General features: G+C 43.4%; 1 protein-coding gene across 1 annotated transcript in view; it reads left to right on the forward strand.

Moving 5' to 3' along the window:
- The first annotated feature begins 19,960 nt into the window (after positions 1–19,960).
- RFTN2 (raftlin family member 2) overlaps positions 19,961–27,158 on the forward strand; it is a 239,736-nt gene continuing 232,538 nt past the window's right edge. Inside the window, exon 1 of the mRNA XM_075179952.1 lies at positions 19,961–20,330. Coding sequence (XP_075036053.1) covers positions 20,192–20,330 — 139 coding nt within the window. The 5' untranslated portion in view covers positions 19,961–20,191. The remainder of the gene's footprint in view (positions 20,331–27,158) is intronic.

Below are 27,158 nucleotides of genomic sequence, written 5' to 3' on the forward strand. Positions count from 1 at the left end.
AGGATGGACTGCCTATGCCACCCTGCCTGTTTTTGCTGGTAACCGGCTGGGCTTACTTTGCACCGTCCCCTTTCCTTATTCCGAATACGCCTCTTCTGCCACAGTAGGAGGAGCCTACTGCCACCACTGGGCTCCTTTATGGTGCCCAGAACCACGTTTCTTCTGGGTAACTGTCACTGCTAGTGTACTCCCGTGCTGGTGCATTTGGGCTGGTACCCCTGACCGCTTACTATGGATCAGGGTGCTGTGGATGGATCCCCCCTGGCCTATCACACTACCAGAGCTGCTGGGTAGCGGCAGAGCGGTGGTACTAGAGAGTTGAGTCCAAACCTCACAAACAGCCGGAGGACGGATTAGATTTAGGGTCTAATCTGTAGCTCACAGAATTACAGCAATATTGAAGAAGTTGTCAAGCAGGGTCTTGAAGCAGAGTGATGTTTATTGCTTAAGTATCCTGACAAGGACAGTTCCACTGATTAAAGGTATCATTGGTCAGGTCAGATGGAACATCAGAATGATACATTTCAGTTCACATGGGCTCCCTTTTTATGCTATTCAACACAGCGTTACAGGCTATTTTTAGAATCAGGATGTAACCTGTTTAAAAAAACATGCATTGCAAAGCTAACAATATTTACGCTTATCTGTGATATCTTAAAACCTTGCTGTGATATCCTGCATCTTAATTTGGACACAGTGGACATCTGACAGCAAGTCTAATTACATCTTCCTATGACCCTCACACATCATAAAGGTCTAATTAGCATGAGATTAGCATAAATCCTTTCTTCCAACAGTTTCAGAATACACATTTCCTTTCCCCACTCCATGGCAGCCCTTAAAATGGGTTAATCCCCTAATCAGCTAGTGTAGACAGGAAAGATTTTGCCCCACCTGGGCCCTATATAAGGGAGCCCCTCCTCTTCTTCAGTGTCTTTCTTTCCTGTCTCAGTGTGTGTAGGACAGGTAGTGTAGTGGATTGTTTTTTATTTTATTACCTAAAGGAGGTTTTTCTGGCTTTCCTGTAAAAGCTGGCTGTTTGTGTATACAGCACCAGTGGGGCAATTGCCGGGACGAGTCTCTTCTCCTCACTATTAGTTCAGGACTGAGACTGCCGGCGGGCATGCACTACTGGAGGACGCGCATGAGGAAGACGCGTGCGCATGTGCAATGCGCTTCCAGCAGCGCTATTTTATAATCCAACTCACCTGTCAGGATGGGATAGGTGAGATAGTTGCCTTGCTAAAAGGTTCACTATGATGATGTCAAGGTAGACACCTTGATTTAGCAGCTGAAGCCCATTATATGAAGCTCAGTGTTTGCTTGGTGATTGTATGCTGCAGGACCTAGCAGCAATCTGGACAAGTGCACTATGAACTTGGAGCCCGCCCCAAAAAAAGCTGAGGGTAAACCCTTAGTAAAGGTTTTTTTGTGTAATTTTAGGATAGGCTACTTAGTTCCTTTTTTCTATTGATTACAGTACCTCTGTGGAGCTTGTGCAGGGAAAAAGGAAATATAAAGTGAAAAATTGTACGTGTGCTGCTTGTGATGGCCGATTACCGAAAGATTGTACTGATCCATTATGTGTGTCATGCACCCCTGAAACGGTAGAAGAGCCTGGCCCCCCTGAACAATTTAAACAATTCTTTTCTTGGATGGTTAAAGCGATGCAGGATTTTCAGGCCCTAGACCAGGGAACAAAGAGATGAAAGAGGATCCCAGGATGTTTAATTTGGATACTGTGAATATTATACTTAAGCTTATTAACAAATAATTAGGTAATGAGGAGCCAACAGTTCCGATCAAACCTCAGGATGCATTTTTTTCGAAGCACTAAGTAAAGTCTAGAGTGTTCCATACACATAAGGTGATTAAAGACTTGGGGCTAGATTTACTAAGCTGCGGGTTTGAAAAAGTGGGGATGTTGCCTATAGCAACCAATCAGATTCTAGCTTTCATTTATTTAGTACTTTCTACAAAATGACAGCTAGAATCTGATTGGTTGCTATAGGCAACATCCCCACTTTTTCAAACCCGCAGCTTAGTAAATCTAGCCCTTGATCACTAAAGAATTTCAAGCCTTAGACAAAAGTCATCCTAACATGGGGAGACTGAATCGCATGTACCCTTTTCAGGATGAGGATGTGCTGAAATGGTGTTCAGTGCCTAAGGTGGATTCAGCCATAGCGGGCTTTTTCTCAAGGACCACTCTCCCGTGGGATGATGGGGGTCCATTGAAAGATGCCATGGATAGGAGAATGGAAACTTCCTTCAGGAAATTACACATCTCCTCAGGCGTAACGCTAAAATTTGGGATAGCCATGGCTTCAGTAGCTAGAGCCCTGAGGTTGTGGGCCAGTACTCTACATACAGATATTGAGGATAAGATAAATAGATTGAATCTTCTTAAATCCTTAGAGACTATGTAGAAAACCATTGATTTCTTGTGTGATGCCTCCTTGGATATGATTGTATTCTCTTCCAGGGACATGACCTCGGCAGTTGTAGCAAGAAGCGCGCTTTGGCTACAGCCGTGGGAGGCAGATCATCAATCCAAAAGCCGTCTCACAATGCTTCCAAATGAAGGCAATTTCTTGTTTGGTGAAAAACTGAATAACCTAATGCAGAGGCTAGCAAGTGGCAATGCAATTGTCTGCCCCAAGACAGAAAGGTGAGACATTTCCTCTCTAATTCTCCAAAGCAACAGTTTAAGGAAGCCCGTGTCTATAGGCCAGGGAGACAATATTCTAGACACCAAGATAATATGGCAAGACAGTTATTTCGGTCCTTCAGACCAAAAAGGGGGCAATAAGGACAACGAAGATCCCAATGACTATCTGCAGATCGAGTCTCCACTAACTCCAGTGGGTGGCACGACATCATGCTTTCCAAAAGTTTAGATTCAGACCACGCAAGACAGATGGGTCCAGGAGATAGTCACCAAGGGATATGCTATAGAATTCCATACCTACCCAGTAGGAAACAAATTTATTCAGCCAATAAGCCCTTAGTCTTCCTTAGAACAGCAAGCATTGGAGGAAAGCCTAAGAGGCCTGGTGAAAACAAAAGCTATTGTACCAGTACCATCAAGTCAGGAAAATATGGGCTTCTATTCCAGACTCCTCGTCCGGAAAACCATCAGGTGCCTTCAGGACAGTACTGGATCTATGGGCTCTCAACTGCTATGTGCGAGCAAAACATTTCTGGATGGAATCTATATACTCAATCCTCAAAGCAGAAGAAACAGGAGATTTTCTGATGGCAATAGACTTAAAGGATGCATATTTTCATATCCCAATCACATTCCATCACCAGCAATTCCTGAGATTTTGCATTCAAGGAAGCCACTTCCAGATTACTTACCTTTCGTTTGGCATTTCCACGTCTCCAAGAACATTCACTAAGGTCCTTATAGTTCTCATGGCGGCACTCAGGGAGAGAGGAGTGGCTTTGTGGCCGTATCTGGATGATGCCCTAATTTCTGCAAAGTCAGAGGAAATGCGCTTGGAGGCTACATCCCAAGTAATCCAGTTTCTGCAAAGGCACGGTTGGTTAGTCAGGGTATCAAAAAGCCATCTGACACTGTCACAATAGCTTGTATTTCTAGGAGTACAAATAAATACAGGAACGGACATGGTCTGTCTCTCTGAAGAAAGGTTGGACAAAATCCAGTGCTTGGCACACCAAGTTCAGATTCAACCTCATGTTTCAGCGTGAATATGTCTTTGCCTCCTAGGAATGTTTTCCTCAACAATAGGAATTCTTCCGTGGGCAAGATGGCATATGAGAGATCTTCAAGCAAACCTCTTTGCACAATAGGATCATACAGTGGGGTCTCTAGATTCCAAAATCAACCTCTCAAGATTGGCGAGACAGTCCTTACGCTGGTGGCAGCTCCCAGGCCTGAGAAAACAAGGTGTAACTCTCTCGATCCTAGACTGGTGTGTCCTTACCACAGATGCCAGTTCAATAGGCTGGGGTGCTCACATGGAAGGCATGGTCACTCAGGGCGCCTGGCGAGATGAAGAGAGGCTTACTTCTCCAGGGAAATATCTTGGAGATGAGAGCAGTCTGGCGTGCAGTCCAGTACTTCAAGTCTTATATGCGAACCAGACATCTGCGAGTGTTCTCCGACAACAGGACTGTGGTAGCCTGTATAAACAAGCAGGGCTCTACCAAAAGGGCATGGGCAGAGATGAACCTGAGATCTCTCTCAGCCCTCCATGTGGCAGGCAAAGACAACGTGGTGGTGGACTATTTGAGCAGACACCAAGTCCACCCAGGAAAATGGGAGTTGCACGAAGAGGTCTTTCAACTCAAATCACACAGGTTTGGAAATAGACCTGATGGCCACAGGAAGCAATGTAGAGGTACCCCTCTTCTACTCCTGTCACAGAGACAGCAGGGCCCTAGGGATAGATGGCCTGTCAATGCAATGGAACTTCAAACTGGGGTACGTGTTCCCTCCCTTTCCAGTCATCCCTCAGGTACTCAGGAAAATAAAGAAAAAGAAGGTGGAGGTGATAGCAGTCCTCCACGGCAGCCTTGGTTAGCAGTAGCACGGAGAATATTGTTGGAACATCCATGGCCATTGCCTGTCAGACCAGACCTCATACATCAGGGTCCGGTTCTGCATCCAAATCCAGACTCCCTCGGTTTGATGGTGTGGAGACTGAGGGGCAATTACTCAAATCCAAAGGTGTTTCAGATGAGGTAATAGATATTCTAATTCAGGCCATGAAAAAAAATTCCTGTATAATCTATTACAGAATTTGGAAAATATTCATTTGTTGGGCAGGGGACATGGCGAAGGATCCCATGTCTGCCTGTGTGCCGGATGTGTTAGAGTTTCTCAAAGATGGTTTTGTTAAAGGACTAGCATCCGCTGCATTAAAGGTGCAAGTATCTGCTCTTAACATCCTTCTTGATATCAAGCTGTCATCTGAAGGTCTCGTCTTCCAGTTTTTTCAAGCATTGAAGAGGTTATGACCGAGGCTGAAACCCTTCTTAGCCCCTTGGGACCTTAATATTGTCTTGGACGCCTTAACAGCTTATCCTTTTGAAACTTTGCAAGACATATCTCTCAGGTGCCTCATTCTGAAGGTGCTCTTTCTGGTGGCAGTCACTTTGGCTCCTCGAATAGGGGACATAAATGCGTAATGGTGTGAAGAACCCTTCTTGAATATCTAAGAAGATAAAGTAATTTTGCGGACGAATCCGGATTATCTACCCAAGGTTGTATCTTCCTTCCATATCAATCAAGAATTGATTATGCCATCGCTCAACCCTCATCCCACTAATAGTGACAAAACACGTCTCCATACTCTGGATGTGGTGAGGGCTATATCTACTTACATTATCAAGAAAAAATTTTTTTAGGAAGACAAAGCAACTATTTGTACTTCCTGAAGGTCCTCGCAAAGGACATGCCCCATCCAAACCCACATTGGCAAAGTGGATCCGAGAAGTGATTGCACAGGCCTACAGGGGAAAAGGACGTGAAGTACCTAGGATACTGAAGGCGCATTCAACTAGGGCGGTAGCGACCTCCTGGGCACATAGAACCCATGAATCGGCAACCGACATCTGGAAGGCAGCTGGATGGTTGTTGATGCACGCTTTTTGTAAGCATTATCTTCTTGACGTTTCAGACTCTAAGGAGGCACAGTTTGGGAGAAAGATTCTCCAGCAAGCGCTGTAAATAAATTTTCTGTTTGACCGTATTGAAGTGTTGGTTTTATTGACCTCCCGACTATTGTACTGCTTTAGTATATCCAATTGTAAGGGCTGTCATGGAATAGGGAAAGGAAAATTGAGAATTATACTCACCGTTAATTTCCTTTCTTTGACATACTCCATGGCAGCCCTATATTTTCCAAACCTTGTTCTGATAAGTTATTGTGACTGGTTCACTCATAAATAACTTATGGTATCAATTTATTTAAGGGAAAGAGCACAGGGCGTTGATTTATATTAATTGCCAATTCACTTATTTTTAATATTGTATATATTCTGAGATAGGAAATCGTTATTTCTGAGCCCAGGGTAGAAACTGGTTTTTCCTGTTTTCACCTTACTAAAGGATATGCCTTATTTCTGATGCATATATCTGATACAATAGGCCTTTGTGGATGGAGGTCTTGTGTGCATTGGAATGTATTTAGTATGGAAGTGTCATTGTTTAGGATTTGTAAGGTTGCTAGTGGAAACTTTCAATTAGGCATATGTGCAAGGGAGTCTCATAGCAGGAAGTGCTAAAGAAGTTTTGTGATGAAGTGTCATGCATGCTCTGGCCAAAGGCCCAGCAGGGGGTCGTTACTGTGTGGCCTTTTTTCCAGAGTGAATTTCATAGATAAGTGTAAATTTTGTTAGCCTTGAAATGCATGTACATCTATGTATTGGGAAGCAGGGTACATCCTGATTCTACAAATAGACTATTTCTGAACTGTATAAAAAGGCATCAGCTTGTATTTGAAACTGGTTCTTCTGATTTTCATCTGACCTGATCACACTGGTATCTTCCACCAGTGTGTGACAGCAAATAAACATCTTGCTTCAAGACCTGCTTGAAAACATCTTCAATATTGCTGCATTCTTGTGATCTACAGATTAGACCCTAAAACTAATCCATTCTCCGGCTGTCTGAGGTTTGGACCCAAGCTTTTCCAGTACCACCGCTCTGCCTGCTACCCAGCAGCTCTGGTCAGTGTGCTAGGACAGGGGAAGATCCATCCACAGCAACCCTGATCTATCATGAGAGGTCAGGGGCACCAGCCCAGGTACACCAGCAACAACATACGCTAGCAGCATCAACTACCCTGAAGAAACCCGGTTCTGGATCCCGGTATAGGAGTCCAGTGGTGGTAGCCTTTGTAAGCCCCTCCTACTGCGGCAAGAGGGCGCATTTGGTATAACAAAATGGAAAGGTGGCAAAGTAAGCCCAGCAGGTTCCCAGCAGCAACAGACAGGGTGGCATAGGTGGTCCATCCTGTCACAGATTTCTGGTGGAAAGCGGCTGGATAACTGCAGGTGGCGTTTCGTGCACCAGTCATTAGAGCAGAGTTATTCGGGAGAGGAATAACTGCAGCCAGGATGTCGAGGTACAGTAAAATGTCCAAGGCGGACATTGAGATACTGTGCCAAGCAAAGAAGTTGGAAATTTCTTACACAGCGACAAGAAGCGAAATGAAATAGGCACTGAGAGCCTGGGATGCGCAGTACGGATCAGCAGATGAGGATGCTGACAGTAACCTGGAGGAGACATTAACTTCACACCCAGAGGTGGGAGGTGGGAGTTATCAGAGACCATCGGAACCCAGGCTGGAGAGAAAGTGCTACAACTGTGCGAAAACCGGTCATTTAAGGATGGACTGTCCCACAGCACCAGCACCCCAGACTCGTGCCCCTACTCCGAGTCCTGGGGCCCATCTAGCTTGCTTAACTGGTGAAGGTGAGCCATTAGAGACTGTTTCTACTCCTGCCTGCTCCATGGAGTGTGGCGTGTCTGAAGGTGACTCAGCGGAGAGAGTCACCTGTGTGTCCAAAAGACCCCCTCAAAAAAGTGGAGAAACCTGCAGCCGGTCCAAGAGGGACCCCTGCACGGTGAAGGACTGAGAGACACAGGGGCCTCAATTACTGTTGTAAGTCCCCACCTTATTGATCCTGCTGCAGTATTGCAGGATCACACTGCCAAAGTTACTGTGGCAGATGGATTGGGAAAAGAAGTGCCTGTAGCAAGGGTGTATCTGGACTGGGGAGATGGCCAGGAGTTGCGACATGTTGCAGTTATGGATGGCCTCCCAACTGATGTGATTTTGGGCAGCGATGTTGGGTGTGGTATTGTGACTGCATTACTCAACTCTATTACCTGGAGCCAAGCTGCTAAGCTACATACTTCAGGATCTACACCTGCACAGCCCAGCCCAGAGGAAAATACCAAAGCTGCTAGACAACAGTCATCATCAGCAACCACAGCTTCAGCCAGCCCAGTGGAAAAGACCACATCTGCTATTTCTTCAGGAAACACCCAGCTCTTTGCCTCTGGAAAGACTATGTCCCCTAGCAATGCAGAGGATGTTGTCTCTTGCCAACCTGATCTTGTGGGGGTGCCATGTGATGCTCCTGTCCCTAGCAGTATGCCAGCTCCAGCGGTGAGTACAGCTAACCACAGTGACCCCCCTTTGACTGTCCCCACTTTGACTGACCCTAGTCACCCAAGCATAGACCCCCCTGTAGCGTATCCTGACTTAGATGATAGTGAGGGCCGCAGGGAAGAGTTCAGGGCAGCACAGCTCTCTGATCCCTCACTGAAAGGCATGAGGTGCCAGGCTGGCGGCAGCCTTCCAGCAAGGGAGGTAGGGAGTGTGACCTGGTGTAAAGGGTTGTTGTACCGTGTAGCTAGGAAGGCAGATGGGGATAGACCAGTCTGGGAACAAGTTCAACTGGTGGTACCACAGGGCTTTTGTGCGCAACTAATGGCAGTTGCTTATGAAATCCCTATGGAGGGACACCAGGGCAGAGACCAAACACTGAAGTGCCTGACACAGAACTTTTTCTGGCCTGGAATGTCTGATGATGTCCTGGCCTACTGCAAGTCCTATGATGTGTGTCAGCATCTTGAGCGCCCCAGTGTTCATGCTCCCCTCAGGTCTTTGCCAATAATTGGGAACCTTTTCAGCGAGTGGCTGTGGACATAGTAGGTTCCCTGCCTTTGTCCATGTCTGACACCTACCCCTTGCCCTGTACTAATGCTTCTGTAGATGAGTTAGGCAGAGTTCAGGGTTACCTAGAGGACGTTTCCAATTTCAGTAAGATTTGGGAAGATAATCTGGAGCAAATAGGGCTGGTGTTAGGAAAGATGGGGTGGGCATTTTTGACTGTTAGGGCAGAGAAGTGCCAGATGAGGATGTCAGAGGTCCAGTACCTGGGTGATCCTGTGAGTTGAGGAGGGATTAGGTCCGAACCAGCTAAGGTAGAGACAATCCGAGACTGGCCCCAGCCCACAACCAAGTTACATGTACATGTTACATTCTTAACTACTGCAGGGAACTACAGATGTATTGTCCCAGACTTTAGGACTGTAGTGAAGCCCCTGACAGATCTCCCTAAGAATAAACTCCCCAAAATAGTTTACTGGACACCCGCTTGCGAGCTGGCATTTGAGTCATTAAAGGAAGTTCATGCTCCAGTACTGTTGGCACCTAATTATGACAAGGACTTTATTGTGCAAACTGACGCGTCACAGTATGGACTGGGAGCAGTACTTAGCCAGGTGGGGCCTGATGGGCAGGAGCACCCCGTGGCCTATTTGAGCAGAAAACTGCTAAACTGTGAGGTCGGGTATGCCATAATTGAGAATGAATGTTTGGCCATTGTGTGGGCAGTGAAAAAATACACCCTTATTTGTATGGATGACTTTTTTACTGTGGTGACTGATCATAATCCTTTAAAGTGGCTGCAACACACCTCAGGGGAAAATGGCAGTTTGTTGCTCTGGAGCATTGCACTTCAAATTTATGACTTTGACATAATTCACAAGCAGGGAAAGGCTCACAGCAATGCGGATGGACTGTCTTGGCAGGAAGAGCCAGAACGTCCGGGTCACATCCGGTAACCCTAGGAGACGACGGACCAGGAGCCAAATCGTTTGGACATGGCACCCTGGTTACCGCATGGACAAGGGGGGGTGTAGTGTGACTGGATCACTTATAAATAACATATGGTATCAATTTATTTAAGGGAAATAGTGCAGGGCGCTGATTTATATAAATTGCCAATGCACTTATTTTTAATATTGTATATATTCTGAGATAGAAAATCGTTATTTCTGAGACCAGGGTAGAAACTGTTTTTTCCTGTTTTCACTTTACTAAAGGATATGCCTTATTTCTGATGCATATATCCAGGGCCGCCATCAGAAATCGTGGGGCCCAGTACAATGAAGCAGGCAGGGCCCCCTCGATGACCACCCCCTTCCCAATGAACCAAGTCCATCTTTCCGACTGGGCACGATGGGCAGGTGCCTGGGGACCCAGGGGGAAAGGGGGCCCAATCCAATGAAAGAAAAAATCCCGTAGAAAAAAAAATAAACTGAAAAAAAAAATAATATATATATATATATATATATATATACACACACACACACAGACATATAATCACTTTCTTTTTTTACAAAAATATATATTATATATTTTATGTAAAAAAAAGATTATATGTGTGTATATATATATATATATATATATATATATATATATAAATATTGTAACAAAGGGAGGCATTTATCTGACAAGATGCAGAGAAAACACACAAGGCTCTTAAGGGAAGAGTTAAGCCCGGTGAGGCATGACAGAAATGAACCACCTGGTCTGGTTCTGCAGTAAATGTCACCAGCTGATGATGTAGAAGCATATCTGGTGTTCTTTGAGAGACTTGCAAAAAGGGCAAAATGGCCTCCTAAAGATTGGGCCGAGAGACTGGCACCATATCTGACTGGTGAAGCTCAGCGAGCTTATATGGATCTAGATGAGGAACGGGCCTCTGATTATGTGTGCCTAAAGTCTGAGATATTGGCTCTCATTGGAGTTTCCGGGCCAGGCCGAGCCCAGCGCTATCACCAATGGCGCTATGATAAAGAAAAACCAGTCAGAGCGCAAGTGGCTGAGCTTTCTAAAATTTTAAAGAAATGGTGGCAGCCTGAGGAGAATTCGAATTCTCAGATAATTGAAGTTCTTGTGATAGATCACTGCATCCGGGGGCTGAACCGCGATTTTTAAAGGTGGGTTCTGCAATCAGACCTACAAACGTATGAAGAGCTTGCCACCATTGTAGAGAGGTTTTGTGCGCTACAGCAAATGACTAAAGAACCTGCATTTTTGCCAAAGCCGCTGCCACACCAAAAGCCAGGTTTGACAATCTTTGCTACAGGGCACAATGGCAAAACTGCTAAGGACAGAGGGCCAGGTGCAAAGCTGTCTAATCTGAAGTGTTTTGAATGTGGTGAGCCAGGCCACTTTAAGGCAGAGTGTCCTAAACTACAGGAACCCATGGACTGTTCCGTGGCACATATTGGGCCTGCATTTCCAAGCTGTTTTACCATGAGTCCCACATCAGGAAGTCCTTGTTTGTTCCGGGTGACTGTGCTAATCAGCCAAAACCTTGTTCTGGCCTTGGTTGACTCGGGGAGTGAACTCTCATTGGTTTCCAGCTCTGCCTTACCCGAAACCATAACTTCTCGGTTGCCCTAGGTGAATGTTCTTTGCATACATGGCACGACAGAGGAGTATGAAAGAACAATACTACCAGTCACACTCAAAGACAAAACTGTTATGGTGGTAGCTGCCATAGCACCTAAAGTCCCATAATCACTGATTTTTGGGCGAAACTTCCCACTGTTTAATGATGTCCTCGGTGAGCGGATCCGGCCGGACATGCCGGCAACTGATGCAGCGGTCGGAAGCCCGGTCTTAAAGGAACCGCCTAAGAATCCACAATATCTGGACATCGATCTTTGGGAACCACCAAACCGGAATGCCATCCTGGGAGTCACAGCAGGAGTTCCACAAAAGCATCCACCTGCGGTGAAACATGGACAGTCAAAACTAGCATTGGTCGGTGATGTCGCAGATGAGCCCACCCCGCCTGTCAGTGAAGATACGGACTGGTCCACAATACCAATTTTGTTTCCTCTGCAGGACTTTGCTCGAGACCAACTTAATGATGCCACTTTGGAACATGCCTTTAAAAGTGTGACTGAGGTAAATGGGGTAACGAAAGCCGCCCAGCCTGCAGAAGGTATACCATATTTTATTGTTAAAAATAATTTCCTGTATAGAGTTGCTAATATACAGGGGGAAAAAGTAGAACAATTAATGGTTCCTCAGGTCCATGTACCCCTAGTGTTAAAAGCAGCATACACACATGTCTGTGGGGGACACCTAGGGGAGGATAAAACACGGGAACAAGTTATGCTCAGGTTTTACTGGCCCGGTGTACACATGGCAGTGAAAAAGTATTGCCGGTCCTGTCCCATTTGTCAGAGAACCTGTCCCAAACCCATGTACAGGGCACCTCTCATTCCAATACCAATAGTACAAGTTCCCTTTGAACGGATAGCTATGGACCTTGTGGGGCCACTGGAAAAATCCGCACGTGGGCACCAATATATACTAGTGGTGCTTGACTATGCAACCAGGTATCCAGAGGCAATTCCCCTACGAAACATAAAGTCCAGCACCATAGCTAGAGAACTTGTATTGATGTTTAGACGCTTGGGAATACCAAAAGAAATTCTCTCAGATCAGGGTACTCCATTCATGTCTAAACTGATGAAGGACATGTGCCAGTTGCTAGGGGTTACGGCGCTTCACACCTCTGTATACCATCCACAAACAGATGGCTTGGTGGAATACTTTAACCGCACATTAAAGCACATGATCAGGAAAGCAGTGGCTCAAGAGAGAAAAGATTGGGACACTCTTATTCCCTATTTCATGTTTGCCATCCGTGAGGTACCTCAAGCTTCAACAGGGTTTAGTCCCTTTGAGTTATTGTTTGGGAGACAGCCCAGGGGTATCTTGGATATGTTAAAAGAAGGGTGGGAGCAGCAAGGTCCCAGGGAGCCAAATCTGGTACAATTTGTGTCCCAAATGTATGAGAGGCTAGGAAAGATAGGTCCCATTGTGCAGCAACATGTAAAAAAGACTCAGGAACGACAGAGAAAAAGTTATGATAAAAGTGCTGTTGTTCGATCTTTCAAGCCTGGGGACAAGGTCCTAGTTCTGGTTCCCACCCAGGAAAGCAAACTTTTCGCCCATTGGCAGGGTCCATATGAAGTTCTAGAGGCTTTTGGTCCTGTCAATTACAGAGTGCGCCAGTTAGGTAGGAGAAGGGAGGAGCAAATATATCATGTTAACCTCCTAAAATCTTGGCATGATGAGGAAACCTCTCCTCAGGTAGTGAGTACTGCCATTGAAAAGTCTGAAGTGCCCATAGAGCCAGCTTTGTCCATTCAGCAGAGACAACAGACTGAAGAAATGATTCGCCGGAACAGGGATGTCTTCTCTTCCGTTCCTGGGCGCACTGCCTTAATCGAACACGACATTGTCACTCCGTCAGGAGTCATTGTAAAGCAGAAGCCGTATCGTATTCCAGAAGCCAGATGGGTGGATGTGAGAAAGGAGATCGAGAAGATGCTCCAGTTAGATGTTATTGAAGAGTCCACTAGTGAGTGGAATAGTCCCATTGTGCTTGTTCCAAAACCCAATGGGACAATTAGGTTCTGCAGTGACTTTAGGCGCCTAAACAGTATGTCGCAGTTTGATGCCTATCCGATGCCACGTGTGGATGAACTAGTGGAAAATCTTGCTGTTAGCAGCTATTTGACAACCCTTGATCTAACAAAGGGTTATTGGCAGGTTCCCCTGACTTTCACGGCCAAGCCAAAGACTGCATTTTCCACCCCTGATGGTCTCTATCAATATAAAGTCCTAGCCTTTGGGTTGCATGGGGCACCTGACACCTTCCAAAGGGCCATAAATAAATTTCTACGACCTCACACAGCTTATGCAGCGGCTTATTTGCACGATATAGCGATTTATAACCCAGACTGGGGATCACATTTAGTCAAAGTTGAGGCGGTCTTAGCTTCATTAAGGTCAGCAGGGTTAACAGCTAACCCAGAGAAATGTGCCATAGCCATGAGAGAAGCCAAATATTTGGGGTACATTGTTGGTCGAGGGCATGTAAAACCCCAGCTAGACAAAGTGGAGGCATTCAAAAAGTGGGCAAGACCAGAAAAAAAGTTGCAGTTAAGAACCTTATTAGGCTTAGTAGGTTACTACAGGCGGTTTGTAAGCCACTTCGCCACTAGAGCTGCTCCACTTACGGACATGTTAAAAAAAAGTTGTCCAGATAGATTAACCTGGTCTGACTCTGCAGAAACCGCCTGGTCTGATCTCCGGTTAGCTCTTTGTTCCTCTCCAGTTCTACAAGCACCAGATTTTACCCGGAGGTTCCTTCTCCAAACTGATGCTTCTGGTGTTGGCTTAGGTGCAGTCTTGTCACAGGAGAATAATGGAGTAGAAAATCCTGTCCTGTACCTAAGTCGTAAGTTGCTTCCAAGAGAACAAAAATATGCCACTGTGGAGAAAGAATGTCTCGCCATAAAATGGGCTACAGAAGTTCTGCGCTATTATCTCCTAGGCAGAGAGTTCACCTTAATAACAGACATATACATAATTGAGATGTATGCAGAACAACCGGGAGGTAAATGCCAAGGTAACCCACTGGTTCTTTGCACTGCAACCTTTCAAGTTCTCAGTAGAACATAGACCTGGGATTCTGCACAAGAATGCAGATGCATTGTCATGAAAATATGAGCCCCTCGCGAAGTCCGTGTCCCCCTACTTGGAGACGCTAGGGGGAGGGTTATGTAACAAAGGGAGGCATTTATCTGACAATATGCAGAGAAAACATACAAGCAGAGTAAGACATTGGCGCAGTTATGCACCTAGATTCAGGTTAAACCAAGTAAAGACTTATGTATAGTTTAAAGTTTTGCTAACTTACATGATTTCCTCTCAGCAAACAGACAGGGTGTGTCTGTTAGTGCAAACAGAGCCAGTGGTGGGCGTTTTCTCTTAAAGAGAAAGTGGGTGTGTCACCTGTCCATCAAGCTAGGGCTGGGGGAGGAGTATCATGCATAAAAGCTTGTTTGTGTCATTTGTGCATGAAGACCAACGCTGGGGAAGCTGGCTGGTCTTGAGAGAGCTGAGCTATGTCTAGCTAGCATTTAGGGTCTCCAAGAATTGCTGTGAAAGCTGTACGGTGTCAAAACATTTACAAATCCTGACAATAAAACTACATAAAAAGGAAGAAGTTGCTCGCGTGTGCTTCTGCAGTAGCGGGCTCTTGCCACAATATATATTAGTATTAGGGGAGAGGGAGGGCGAGAGAGACTTCAGGACTGTGCCTTCAGGTCTTCTGCAGCGAAGACGCCGGGACTGAAGGACAGTGACAGCGCCGTGACTGTACCTTCAGGGTGAACTTCCGCAGTGAAACGCATGTGCGTTCCACCAACAGGAAGTTTGGCATCTTCGCTGCTGTCTTCAGCCTGGCTGTCACAGTGACAGCCAGGCTGAAGATAGCGGGCCCCCTGATAAGTGTGTGCCGCCGGGCCCCCTGGTGAGCCTGGGCCCAGTACACGGGTACCCCCTGTACTCCCCTGATTGCGGCCCTGCATATATCTGATACAATAGGCCTTTGTGGATGGAGGTCTTGTGTGTATTGAGATGTATTTAGTATGGAAGTGTCATTGTTTTGGATTTGTAAGGTTGCTAGTGGAAACCTCCAATTAGGCATATGTGCAAGGGAGACTCATAGCAGGAAGTGCTAACGAAGTTTTGTGATGAAGTGTCATGCCTGCTCTGGCCAAAGGCCCAGCAGGGGGTCGTTACTGTGTGGCCTTTTGTCCAGAGTGAATTTCATAGATAAGTGTAAATTTTGTTAGCCTTGAAAAGCATGTACATCTATGTTTTGGGAAGCAGGGTACATCCTGATTCTAAAAATAGACTATTTCTGAACTGTATAAAAAGGCATCAGCTTGTATTTGAAACTGGTTCTTCTGATTTTCATCTGACCTGATCACACTGGTATCTTCCACCAGTGTGTGACAGCAAATAAACATCTTGCTTCAAGACCTGCTTGAAAACATCTTCAATATTGCTATATTCGTGTGATCTATATCTATATCGTGAGAGGTCAGGGGTACCAGCCCAGGTACACCAGCAATTGGGTAAGCTAGCAGCGTCAACTACTCAGAAGAAAACCGGTTCTGGATGCCAGTATAGGAGTCCAGTGGTGGCAGCCTTTGTAAGCCCCTCCCACCTACTGCGGCAAGAGGGCACATTTGGGATAACGAAAGGAAACGGTGGAAAAGTAAGCCCAGCCGGTTCCCAGCAACAACAGACAGGGTGGTATAGGCGGTCCATCTTGTCACAGTTATGTTATAGGACGGCTTGGGAAGTTATAAAAGACACTGAGGAAGAGGAGGGGCTGCCTTATATAGGGCCCAGGTGGGGCAAATTCTTTCCTGTCTACACTAACTGATCAGGGGATTAACCCATTGTAAGGACTGCTATGGAGTATGTAAAGGAAAGGAAATTAACGGTGAGTATAATTCTCAATTTTCCTCCAAAGAAAACAATTCCCCAAGGAAAGTTGTAAACCCCAAACAAGACATTTCCTTGCACCATGATATACAAAAGGCTTTCTAAACAAAGGCTTATTGTATCAGATATATACATCAGAAATATGGCATTTCCCCTAAAAAGGTTAAAACAGAAAACAATGAATTTTCTCCCCCTGGTCTCAGAAACTAAAGATTTCCCTTACTAAAATATACACAATATAAAAAAAAGTGCATGTGCAATTATTTAAAAAAGGGGCTCTGCACTGTTTCCTTTAAATAAATTTATACCAGACGTCATTTATAAGTGATCCAGTCACAAACACGACATGTACCGATGCAAGATCCTCCAAAGAATCTGTGAAATGAACATGCAGTTAAACCCTGACAAGTGTCATTTCAGAGTTACTGAGGTCCCGTATGTGTGTGTGTGTATATATATATTTATTATATATATATATATATATATATATATATATAAAATCACCAATGTATCACCAAAGATGTTACTTTGACTCATACCAGCTACCTAAACATTATTTGCAGACCAAGTACACCCCTTCATGGCAATGGCATTCACTGATGACAGTGGTCTCTTTCAGCAGGATAATGCGCCCAGCCACACTGCAAAAATTGTACAGGAATGGTTTGAGGAACATGACAAAGAGTTCTAGGTGTTGCTTTGGCCTCCAAATACTTCAGATCTCAATCCGATCAAGGATCTAAGGGATGTGCTGGAAAATCAAGTGAGGTCTATGGAGGTCCCACCTTGCAATTTACAGGACTTAAAGAATATGCTGCTAAAGTTTTTGTGCCAAATACCACAGGACAATTTCATAGGTCTTCTTTAGTACATGTCTCGACGGTCAGAGCTATATATAGTGGCACGAGGGAGACCTAAACAATATTAGGCAGGTGGGTTTAACGTTGTGGCTGACCAGTGTATATCATAATTCATTTTTTACAATAGCATATCAGATATAATAGGACCTAATCTACCTAGATAATATATAGAATAATAGATTGCTCAGAGAATTCAATGAAGTAATAAATATCATTGCGAAATGGTAATATTATAAATAAATTTTGTTTTTATCAAAAATCATTGTAGAATTAATAATGCCCTTTATTGATATGGAATTAGTGCAACTGCAAAACATTGGACAGTTATCTGTTCTTATATATCACAAATTTCATAACATAGTATTTAATATGTTTCAGCTATAAATTAATAAATAATCAATAGAGAAGGCAGATTTAACCATGTTTTTGAAACAACAATAGAAATAATGATATAGTAAAGAATAACACAATACACCTCTATGCAGTGGAGATAATCAAATGAACTTCATATAATGCAAGTTTGTTATTGTTTTTTCCCATTAATAGATTGATACTAGACCAAAGAAGGACTAGAGGAGGCGGAAACCAGAATATGCCAGCAATTGACTAATGACAAATAAGGTATTATAAAGGAGTGAGTAGTAGTGAGTGATATGATTAGTCAAAAAATAAGTGAGGTCACCAGAAAGGTGTACTTAGATGAAGTACTGGTGGGAGTGGGCTCCTTCACAATTTTTCCTAAGAACACAACCATGAACAAAGAATGGTACCAAAACATCCTCCAAAAGCAACTTCTCCCAACCATCCAAGAATAGTTTGGCAATGCCTTTTCCACAATTATGGAGCACATTGCCATAACGCAAAAGTGATAACTTAGTGGTTCGGGGATCAAAACATCGAAATTGTGTGTCTATGGCCAGGAGACTCCCCGGATCTTAATCTCATTGAGAACTTGTGGTCAATCCTCAAGAGGTGGGTGAACAAACAAAACCCCACAAATTCTGACAAACTCCAAGCATTGATTATTCAAGCATGTGCGGCCATCAGTCAGTATGTGGCCCAGAAGTTGATTGACAGCATGCCAGGGCGAATTGAAGAGGACTTCAAGAAGAAGGGTCAACACTGCAAATATTGACTCTTTGCATAAACTTAATCTAATTTTCAATAAAATGCTTGTAATTTTACTTCAGTATACCATAGCAACATCTAACAAAAAGGTCTAAAGACACTGAAGCAGCAAACTTTGTGAAAACCAATACTTGTGTCATTCTCAAAACGTTAGGCAATGACTGTACTCTTATCTGTCACCATGGTGGTAGCGATTGAGCTCTTATGAAGTGCTTCTCTGTTAGAGTCACCCCATCTTCCATTAGAAAAGTAGACATTACATTGGCAATTTTTCCCTTCCACAGACACTCTTCTCAACTTACGTAACACTAATTTTGTAGGTGCTGCTTTATATGCACATTACACAGCCCTGTAAAACACTTTGCATCTAAATACATTTCAGTTGTCTAGGCTGTAAATTTGTTATATCATCTTAAATTAAGCTATTTGTAAACAGTATATATATATGTGGTGGTCGAGTACTGCTGGGATTTCCTTCCCTTACCTTGTCCTCCAGACACTAGTCAGGTTCTTTTTTGTTCGGATATCCGGTGGTCAGGAGATAAATACTTCAGTGAAAGGGACAAGGATTGGTCAAATAACTTGGGTTTATTAATAATGTGGTAAAGATAATTTTGGTTAATTCATTTTGATAATTTTGGCCACCGCGACACTGACCCCTTCAGCTCAATGGTAATGACAAAATAATCGTTTGATCAACATAAAGCACAATAGCATTTAACATATAATATACACTTGGTGAGTATAAGGCACAATAGCAATAACATCTTCAATATCAATAAATCAATTTTTAGGTAAATCACTTAAAATTAACATTTCATCTAGAACATTTTGTACCAATATTATCCCTGGTAACGTTACCACATTTTACACTCAGTCCTGGGCTGACCTGTGCACAGGAATTTTGTAGTACATTAAATCTGTCAGCATGGAGGAAAGCAAGTGGAGGAATCTGTGACAAAAGTGATTTGCAGACCTACTGTACTTTCAACTAGAGTTCCTTCATATGATCGACTTCCAGCAGTAATACTTCTTATCTCTCTCAGCCTGTTCCTGAGGTAGTGAGCAGCTACATGGAAAGATTCAACTCAGATTTCTTATCTCTCGGTCTGTCTTCTTGTCACTCATAAACCTCATCTCTCTCCCTCAGAAGTCTAGTACTTTCCTCTCCCCACTGCCTTCTGGGAGTTCACAGTTATTACCAAACTCAGTGGACTTGTTGCTATGACACAAACTCCTCCTTCCTGCACATCATTCTGGGCACGGCTCTTCAGTTCAACTGTCAACTGTCATTCCCACTGTGTCTCTCTCAGCCTCTATTAACCCCTTGTAGCCCTGCATTTTAAAAGCGTTTATGTACTTCCTCTGTGCTGTTTAACAGGGTTTTGGGGCACCACATATACATGTGTGTTGAGGTTACAGCAGTTTTCTCTCTAACATACCTGTAAACATTGTGCATTAAATAATTTGATTTAGCATAGAAAATACTTGGGTGAAAGAATTTTTCATTAAAAGTTCAAAATTTGTCAGTTCCATCTTGAAACTGGTGATAATGTATGGTTTAAAAGTGGTATAAAGCCATCAAATAAGAACTGTAACTAAATTGCCTTATTCTATTGGCTGAAGAGAATTGTATAGTACCAAATCTGAAGAGCTGAGTGAAATGTGTTCTCCCTTATATGTGTACTCTTAATTGCCTTCCCAACTGCTAGCCAAAAAGGGAGGACACATCGTAGGACAAAGAACTATTGGTGTCTGCTGCACAGAAAAAAGGATAGGGGGCTGGCTGTAATTTGACGTGGCATGAAAAGTCTTCACAAAACTCTTTCAATGTTTGAGTCACTGAATTCAAGAGCTTTCCTACAGAGTCTGCATGGGAAATAGGGTAAACCCATGATTCTAAAAATGAACAGAAAATCTTCTCATAATCTGGTTCTTTCAACAACAGAATATGAGTAAAGATACATTGAAGAGTATTGATTCTGTATTCCCAGCTGTATTTTCTTTTGTCTAAGTTTGTTGAAAGCAAGTTTTGTCATGGGGTGTGGACTAAGGAAGCTAGAGGATTCCGATGACAGCAGTCCTGGAAAAATCTTTTCAACATTAAAGAGGCCACAAGTAGAAACAAAAACGGACTCACCATATGAATATGTGTTACTGGATTTTTCTTTAGAAGGTATGATATGTTCATTTAATTCTATTGAGTTTATAGATCTCTTTATTACTATTTATCACACAGAAGTACTGTCAGGGAGGAAACATATTAATAATCATACATAAGTTTTAACTAACAAACACGCTTTTATAAATATGCTTATATTTCTAGATTATATTCTATTACTTTTCAAATTTGTTTCCGAAAAATGTCTTCCTACTGAGTTGATTGAAAAACAATCAAAAACATATCCTGCATTACATCACTTACTGTGTTATGAGAAACACAAGGCTACATGAATAGTGTATTATTTATCCATTGATGCCTTTGTTTTATGTAGGTTTGCAGATAGATAGATAGATAGATAGATAGATAGATAGATAGATAGATAGATAGATACAGTATGTAGTCTGTTATTGTATTAAAGAAAAAATGGGGATAATTCAAAAATTATAAACAAAGTGTTAGTACATAATGAAGAATAAATGTACACCTAGCCTTATAAACTGTGGAATATAGTTTAGAGTTTAGGAACACGTACAGAAATAACAGCGTGAAAAAAAAAACATTTTCTTCCCTCGCTTTTTCACTTCAGACACTTTTCTGTGCACACAGGCAGAGCATGCTTTGTAAAAGCTCTCCGTCTCCAGGATGCCCATGGGTAATAAAAATCCTAGACCAGAAAGTTGACAACACAAATAAACAAGTCCAGATGGCTGCCCTCTGGGAACATAGGCTTCTCTGTTCTATGTATATTCAAAAACCCTTTTGAAGTCTTGGCAAATTGTATCTTTTCAGAATTACAAACTTAACCTCATTATGAAAAGTACATTTTCAAAGCATTAAGATGTGTGATGATGATAACACACTTATTTCAGTGTTTTGAAACAAGACATTGTGCAATTTGTTTTATATGAAATAGCAATATTTATATATGTGTATGTGTATAATATATATATATATATATATATATATATATATATATATATACACACACACACACACATATTTACACATACATAAACAAATATATAAGAAACATTGAGTGTATGTTTAAAAATGTGCATTTGTTTATTTTGTTATTAAGCAGTTATACTGATAACATTTTCAACATTTAAAATAAACATTTGCTATTTATTGGAGTAACAGCTGTTAATGTATTGATTTTCCACAGTGTATGTAGAAGTTGGTGATATTCAAAAACAGAAAGTACTAATTGGGTAGCACAGTGACTCAGTGATTAGCACTTCTGCCTCACTGTGCAGGGGTCATGAGCTCAATTCTCAGTCAGGGCCTTATCTGTGTGGAGTTTATATGTTCTCCCTGTGTTTGTGGGGCTTCCTCCTATACTCCAAAAACCCACTAGGAGGTCAATTGACTGCTGACAAAAAATTAACACTAGTCTGGATGTTAGGGATTTTAGCCTGTAAGCTCCAATGGGGGCAGGCACTGATATAAATGACAAAAAAAAAAATATTCTATGTACAGTGCTGCAGAATTGGTGGCGCTATATAAATGATGATAATTGCATGCAAAAAGACACATACAATGATCTCCTTGTTGTCAAATGTTTGTAGTACTGAATTGTTTGTTACTACAGCATTGTAGACAAACTACCTCATTTGATGTACACACAATCTACACTAATCTACACAAGACTTCTATTATGAAGTATTAACATCCTAGAACTCAGACAGTACTACACATCCATCTAGTGTTATTCCTTCCTGTGAATATAGAGAAATATATGCAAAGATACATTGTTAGCATTAACATTAAACATTATGTATTAGGGCCAACATATTCTAAAGGTTTGTACCAGCAGGGAGACACATGTATTATACATTACAATAACATACAAGGAAGCAGATGTTTAGTCATACTTAAAAAACAGAAAGAATTGGCATTGTTTTTTTTATGACCAGCAGGGTGTAAAATGAGAAATGCCATATTTTCTATATACAGTATATCTACACAGTACCTTCTAAAGAAAATACTTGTTTGAATTTATCTTTGGTTTCTTGATCACATGAATGGACAGGCATTTTAAGGTGCTAATTTGGTGTTTATCTGAAGAGCTCAGATACACTAAAAATTCCAATCTGGATGTAACCTACATTCAGGATACATACCAATGTGGTTGCCCTGTTCCTATGGCAAATGATCTTTCTTCACACTTGAAGGTGCATTAAAATCTAATCTGCTGGAAAGGGGCATGCACTTGTTATAGTGATCAATGATCTCCTCTGAAATACTTTCCCTCATCTTGGGGACTTTAACATACCTATTGGCAATCCCTCCAATCCCGCTGCCTGCAAATTTCTCTCCCTCTCCTCCTCCCTTGGTCTCTATTGGTCCTCCTCTCACACCCATAGCAGAGGCCACTTTATTGACTTCTCCCACTTCTGTACTGTCTCTGACTTCATCATTCCCTCTCTGATGCTGCCCCCCCATCACATGCTACCTCCCTCTCCTCCTCATCCACATTGCTGCCCCTCTCTCCTCATCCACATTGTTGCCCCCTCTCCTCCATCATACGCTGCCCCCTTTTCCTCCATCATACGCTGCCCCCCTCTTCTCCATCACACGCTGCCCCCTTATCACACGCTGCCCTCTTATCATATGCGGCAGCTGTAAAATGTAGAAGGATTAGTAAAAAGCACTGCCCAGTCACCGCGTACTTGCATTGCCCCCTTAACAGCACCAACAATAGTGTCGCTTTTACAACTGACGTTATTCTGTGTGCCGCCCACTCGATCTGTGGATTTTTAAGTCAGCTTTTTCAACAGTCGGGGAGATAAACATGTTTGGAATGCCACTTTCGTCCTCACGCTGTTGGGGCAAGTAGTGTCAGTGTAAAGTATGTCGGGAAACTAACTACCACCAAAAAAAACAACAAAAAAACTGAGATTAGCCAACCTGGACTCTATAGATCTACTTACTAACCAATGATCTACTCACTGCAAAATCTAAGGGTAATTTCTCCAGACTCATTCTCCTGGACCTCTGAGCTGCTTATGATAGTGTTGATCACCATCTTCTCCTACACACCCTTCACTCCATTGGGCTTTGTGACACAGTTCTTTCCTGGTTCACTTTCTACCTTTCGAACCACTCCTTTAGTGTTTCTACCTCTGGCACATCCTCCCCGCCACTCCCACTATCTGTTGGGGTCCCACAAGGCTCTGTTCTTGGCCCTTTACTTTTTTCATTGTATACCTCTTCTCTTGTGGCACTAATTAGCACATTTGGTCTCCAATACCACCTCTACGCTGCTAACATCCAAATCTATAGCTCTTCCCTTGACCTCTCTCCTTCTGTACTATCTCGTGTAAACAACTGTCTTTCTGCTGTCTCAACATGGATGTCCCAATGCTACTTAAAGCTCAAAATGTGCAAAACAGAGCTTATTATACATCCTTCCAGAGTCACCACCTGCCCTCAAATCTCCCTCACTGTCAATAACACCACACTTTTCTCAGTCTCCCAAGCCCGCTGTCTTGGTGTCAAGCTTGAGTCTGCCCTCTGCTTTATTCCTCACATCCAGACTCTCTCCCAGTCCTGTCGACTCCACCTTAAAAATATTGCCAGAATACGCCCTTTTCTTACTCAACATGCTACCAAAACTCTTATCCATTCTCTCATCATCTCCCGTCTTGACTATTGCAACCTCCTGCTATCTGGCAATTCAAAGCTAACAATATTTACACTTATCTGTGATATCTTAAAAACCTTGCTGTGATTTCCTGCATCTTATTTCAGACGCAGGAGATCTACTAGCAAGTCGAAAGGTCTAATTGACATGAATACTTTCTTCAGACAGTCGCAGAATACGCATTCCCAGAGAAAGGTACAAAAGCCAAACAAGTCATTTCCCCACATCACAATATGCAAAAGACTTTCTAAACAAAGGCTGATTGTATTAGACATATACAACAGAAAGAAGGCATTTCATTTGGCAAGGTTAAAACAGAAATAAAACAAATTTTCTCCTCCTGGTCTCAGAAATGAAAGATTTCCCTTAAATCCCTTAAATCATTCCCTTATAGCGCAGGGCGCTTATAAATAAGCGCCCTGCACAATTTCCTTTAAGTAAGTTTATACCATAAGTTATTTATAAGTGATTCAGTCACAGTGCTTTTTAATAGATCGATTCAGATTTTTGGTCAATTGTTTTCCCCCTTACAGCACTGCACTGTGAAGGGCCGAGGTACCTTTAGTGCTGTCCTGGGGTTCCGGGAGTCCATTGAGCAGTGTTGGGCTGAGAAGTATGGAAAGTACATTTTAGCCCTTGATCAGTTGAAGGCCTTTGACAGGGTGGATCACAAGTACCTATAGGCTCTACTTCTGAGGTATGGTCTTTCAGTGCGGGTGGTGAATTGGCTTCATACTATTTACAAGCAGGCCGAGAGCTTCCCTCTTGTGAATGGTTGGGTAGGTCCGTCCTTTGTTGTTAACTCTGGAGTAAGGCAGGGTTGCCCCCAGAGCCCCCTCTTGTATGTGTTTGCAATAGATCCTTTCATTTGAAGGCGGCTCGATAGGAGGGGTGTTGTTGGGTCCGGAGTGTCCTCTGAAGGTGGTGGCCTACGCGGATGATGTCACTGTCATCTTATCGAGTTCTGCAGAAGCAATGGAGATAACAACTCTGGTCTGCAAGTATTCCGAGACAGCCTTCCCCCGGGCCAGTAGCAAGATCAAAATTTTAGGAATCCAATTCGGTCCTGGCGATTATGCCAAGCAAAATTGGGGGATGGACTGATGGACTGGAGGAAGTGGAAGCTTTCTCTGAGGGAAAGAGTAGATCTTGTGAAGACCTATCTGATCCCGGAATTTCTGTACATTAGTTATATGTGCCTTTTGCTGCAGTCTTTATGGTCTAGGGTTTATGCAGTTTTCTTCCTTTTGCTTTGGGGGAATAGGCTGAACCTGATCAAGCGAACTGTGACCTACAGATCGAGGAGGGATGGAGGCCTGGGTATGGTCAACCCAGTGCTGTTCTTTCTAACAACTTTTTTAAAGTTGCACCTCAGTAGTCTCTTTCTTGAGACTCCAACTCAATGGTTAGGTGGCTTCAGGACCTGGGTGCAACCCTTCCTTAATGTTTGGATGGAAGGTGAGCACGTTCAGGCAAGATGGATGCCACGTTAATAGCTGTAAACCTTATGGGCCGGGAAACTACCATTCTGAGTTATAGCAAGTAGGACCCAGATCACTTTCTCTTTACTTGCTTAGTAAAGTCCTCGTCAGAGGAGCCCCACCTTTTTACACTAACCCCGGCCAGCACTATATCAGTGTCAAGGAGGTTTACCTCCTCATCTTTGGAGGTCACCTTACCTGGGCCATGGGAAACAATACCAGAAGAAATGGCAGAGATAGAAGGACTACCAACTTCCACTTCACCCTCCATGCCTGCCTTAAGCAGACCCACATATTCCTTAACATTTGGCAGATCAGGCAGACCAGGGGGTGGGGGACCAGGGTCTGGAATACCCAGGAGAACCTGGAGGGAAGGGGCCTGAATAGACGATACCAGGGCAGGAGGTGAGACTTCGAAGGAAACCAAAGGAACCAATGGAGGGAAAGAGGCCTCTGGGGGGGAATCTCTAAAGGGGTAGGGGGAATTCCCAGTGAGGAAGAGATTACTGTGGCCAACTCCTACACAAAGAGAGACTTGCGCAAACTTAAAGGTGCCTTCAAGAAATTTTCCCCAATCAGAACCATATCCATCATTTTACCCGCTACCTTCTTTTTGACTTGTCCTTTGGTTTCTTATACCTGGGTTATATCCTTAATGGGGATGGACTTTTGACCTTCCTCCTCCTTCTCATGACCTTAGGCCTAAATTGCAAGCTACCATCCTCACCCCTCACTATTTTACCTTTTAACTCGACTCCTTCTCCCCTTCTTCCCTTGCACTGTAAAGGGGGCTTCTTCCTTCATAACTGTTGGTTTTGAAAGTGGGACAGTGGACTGGGCCAACATCGGCTGGAATGGGAGAGGGGGAGCGGGAGCAAATACCGAAGAAGGTCCTGGTAGGGGAGGGGGGGTTGATTCAGAAGAAGGGCCTGGACAGGGCTCACCACAGTTGGCATGCTTACCCCTATCTTCATTCACTCCACACCCTGAACCAGGTCTATATCAGATATTTCACATGCATTGTGGGAGGTGTGAGGGCAATGGCTAAAGGCATGGTCAACCTCACCACATAAATTACATTTAATCCTTACACATGACCTGGCATCATGTCCCTGATCCCCACATTTGCCACACTTTTGAATGGGACAATTCATGCTGAGGTGGTGGAAGTCCCCACAGCGATGGCACATCCTCGGCTGGCCTGGGTAAAAGCATTGAATCTGGTTGCGACCAATAAATGCTGCAGATGGTACGTGCAGCACACCAGCCTCTGTGCATCGCAGATGGACCATGGCAGACAACCCGCTACCCCAGACATGACGACTCGGATTGGGAACTTTCTCCAACAGTCTGCGTATCTTTTTAACCTAAAGCACAAGTCAGATTTAGGTAGAGATTCGTTCCTGTATATGGTCACACGCACCGTTTCTTGGCACGTGACAGGAATTGCTCGGAAATTAGACCATGGCTCTGTACCTTTCTGCCTTCCCCACTTAGCCCAAAAATCTTGCAACCCATTGTGACTGGATCAATTATAAATAACTTATGGTATCAATTTATTGAAGGGAAATAGTGCAGGGCGCATATTTATATAATTGCATAGGCACTTATATTTTTGTATTGTATATATTCTAAGATAGGAAATCGTTATTTCTGAGACCAGGGTAGAAACTGGTCTTTCCTGTTTTCACCTTACTAAAGGATATGCCTTAT

This window comes from Mixophyes fleayi, chromosome 7 (genome assembly GCF_038048845.1).
Source record: "Mixophyes fleayi isolate aMixFle1 chromosome 7, aMixFle1.hap1, whole genome shotgun sequence".
NCBI lineage: Eukaryota > Metazoa > Chordata > Amphibia > Anura > Limnodynastidae > Mixophyes > Mixophyes fleayi.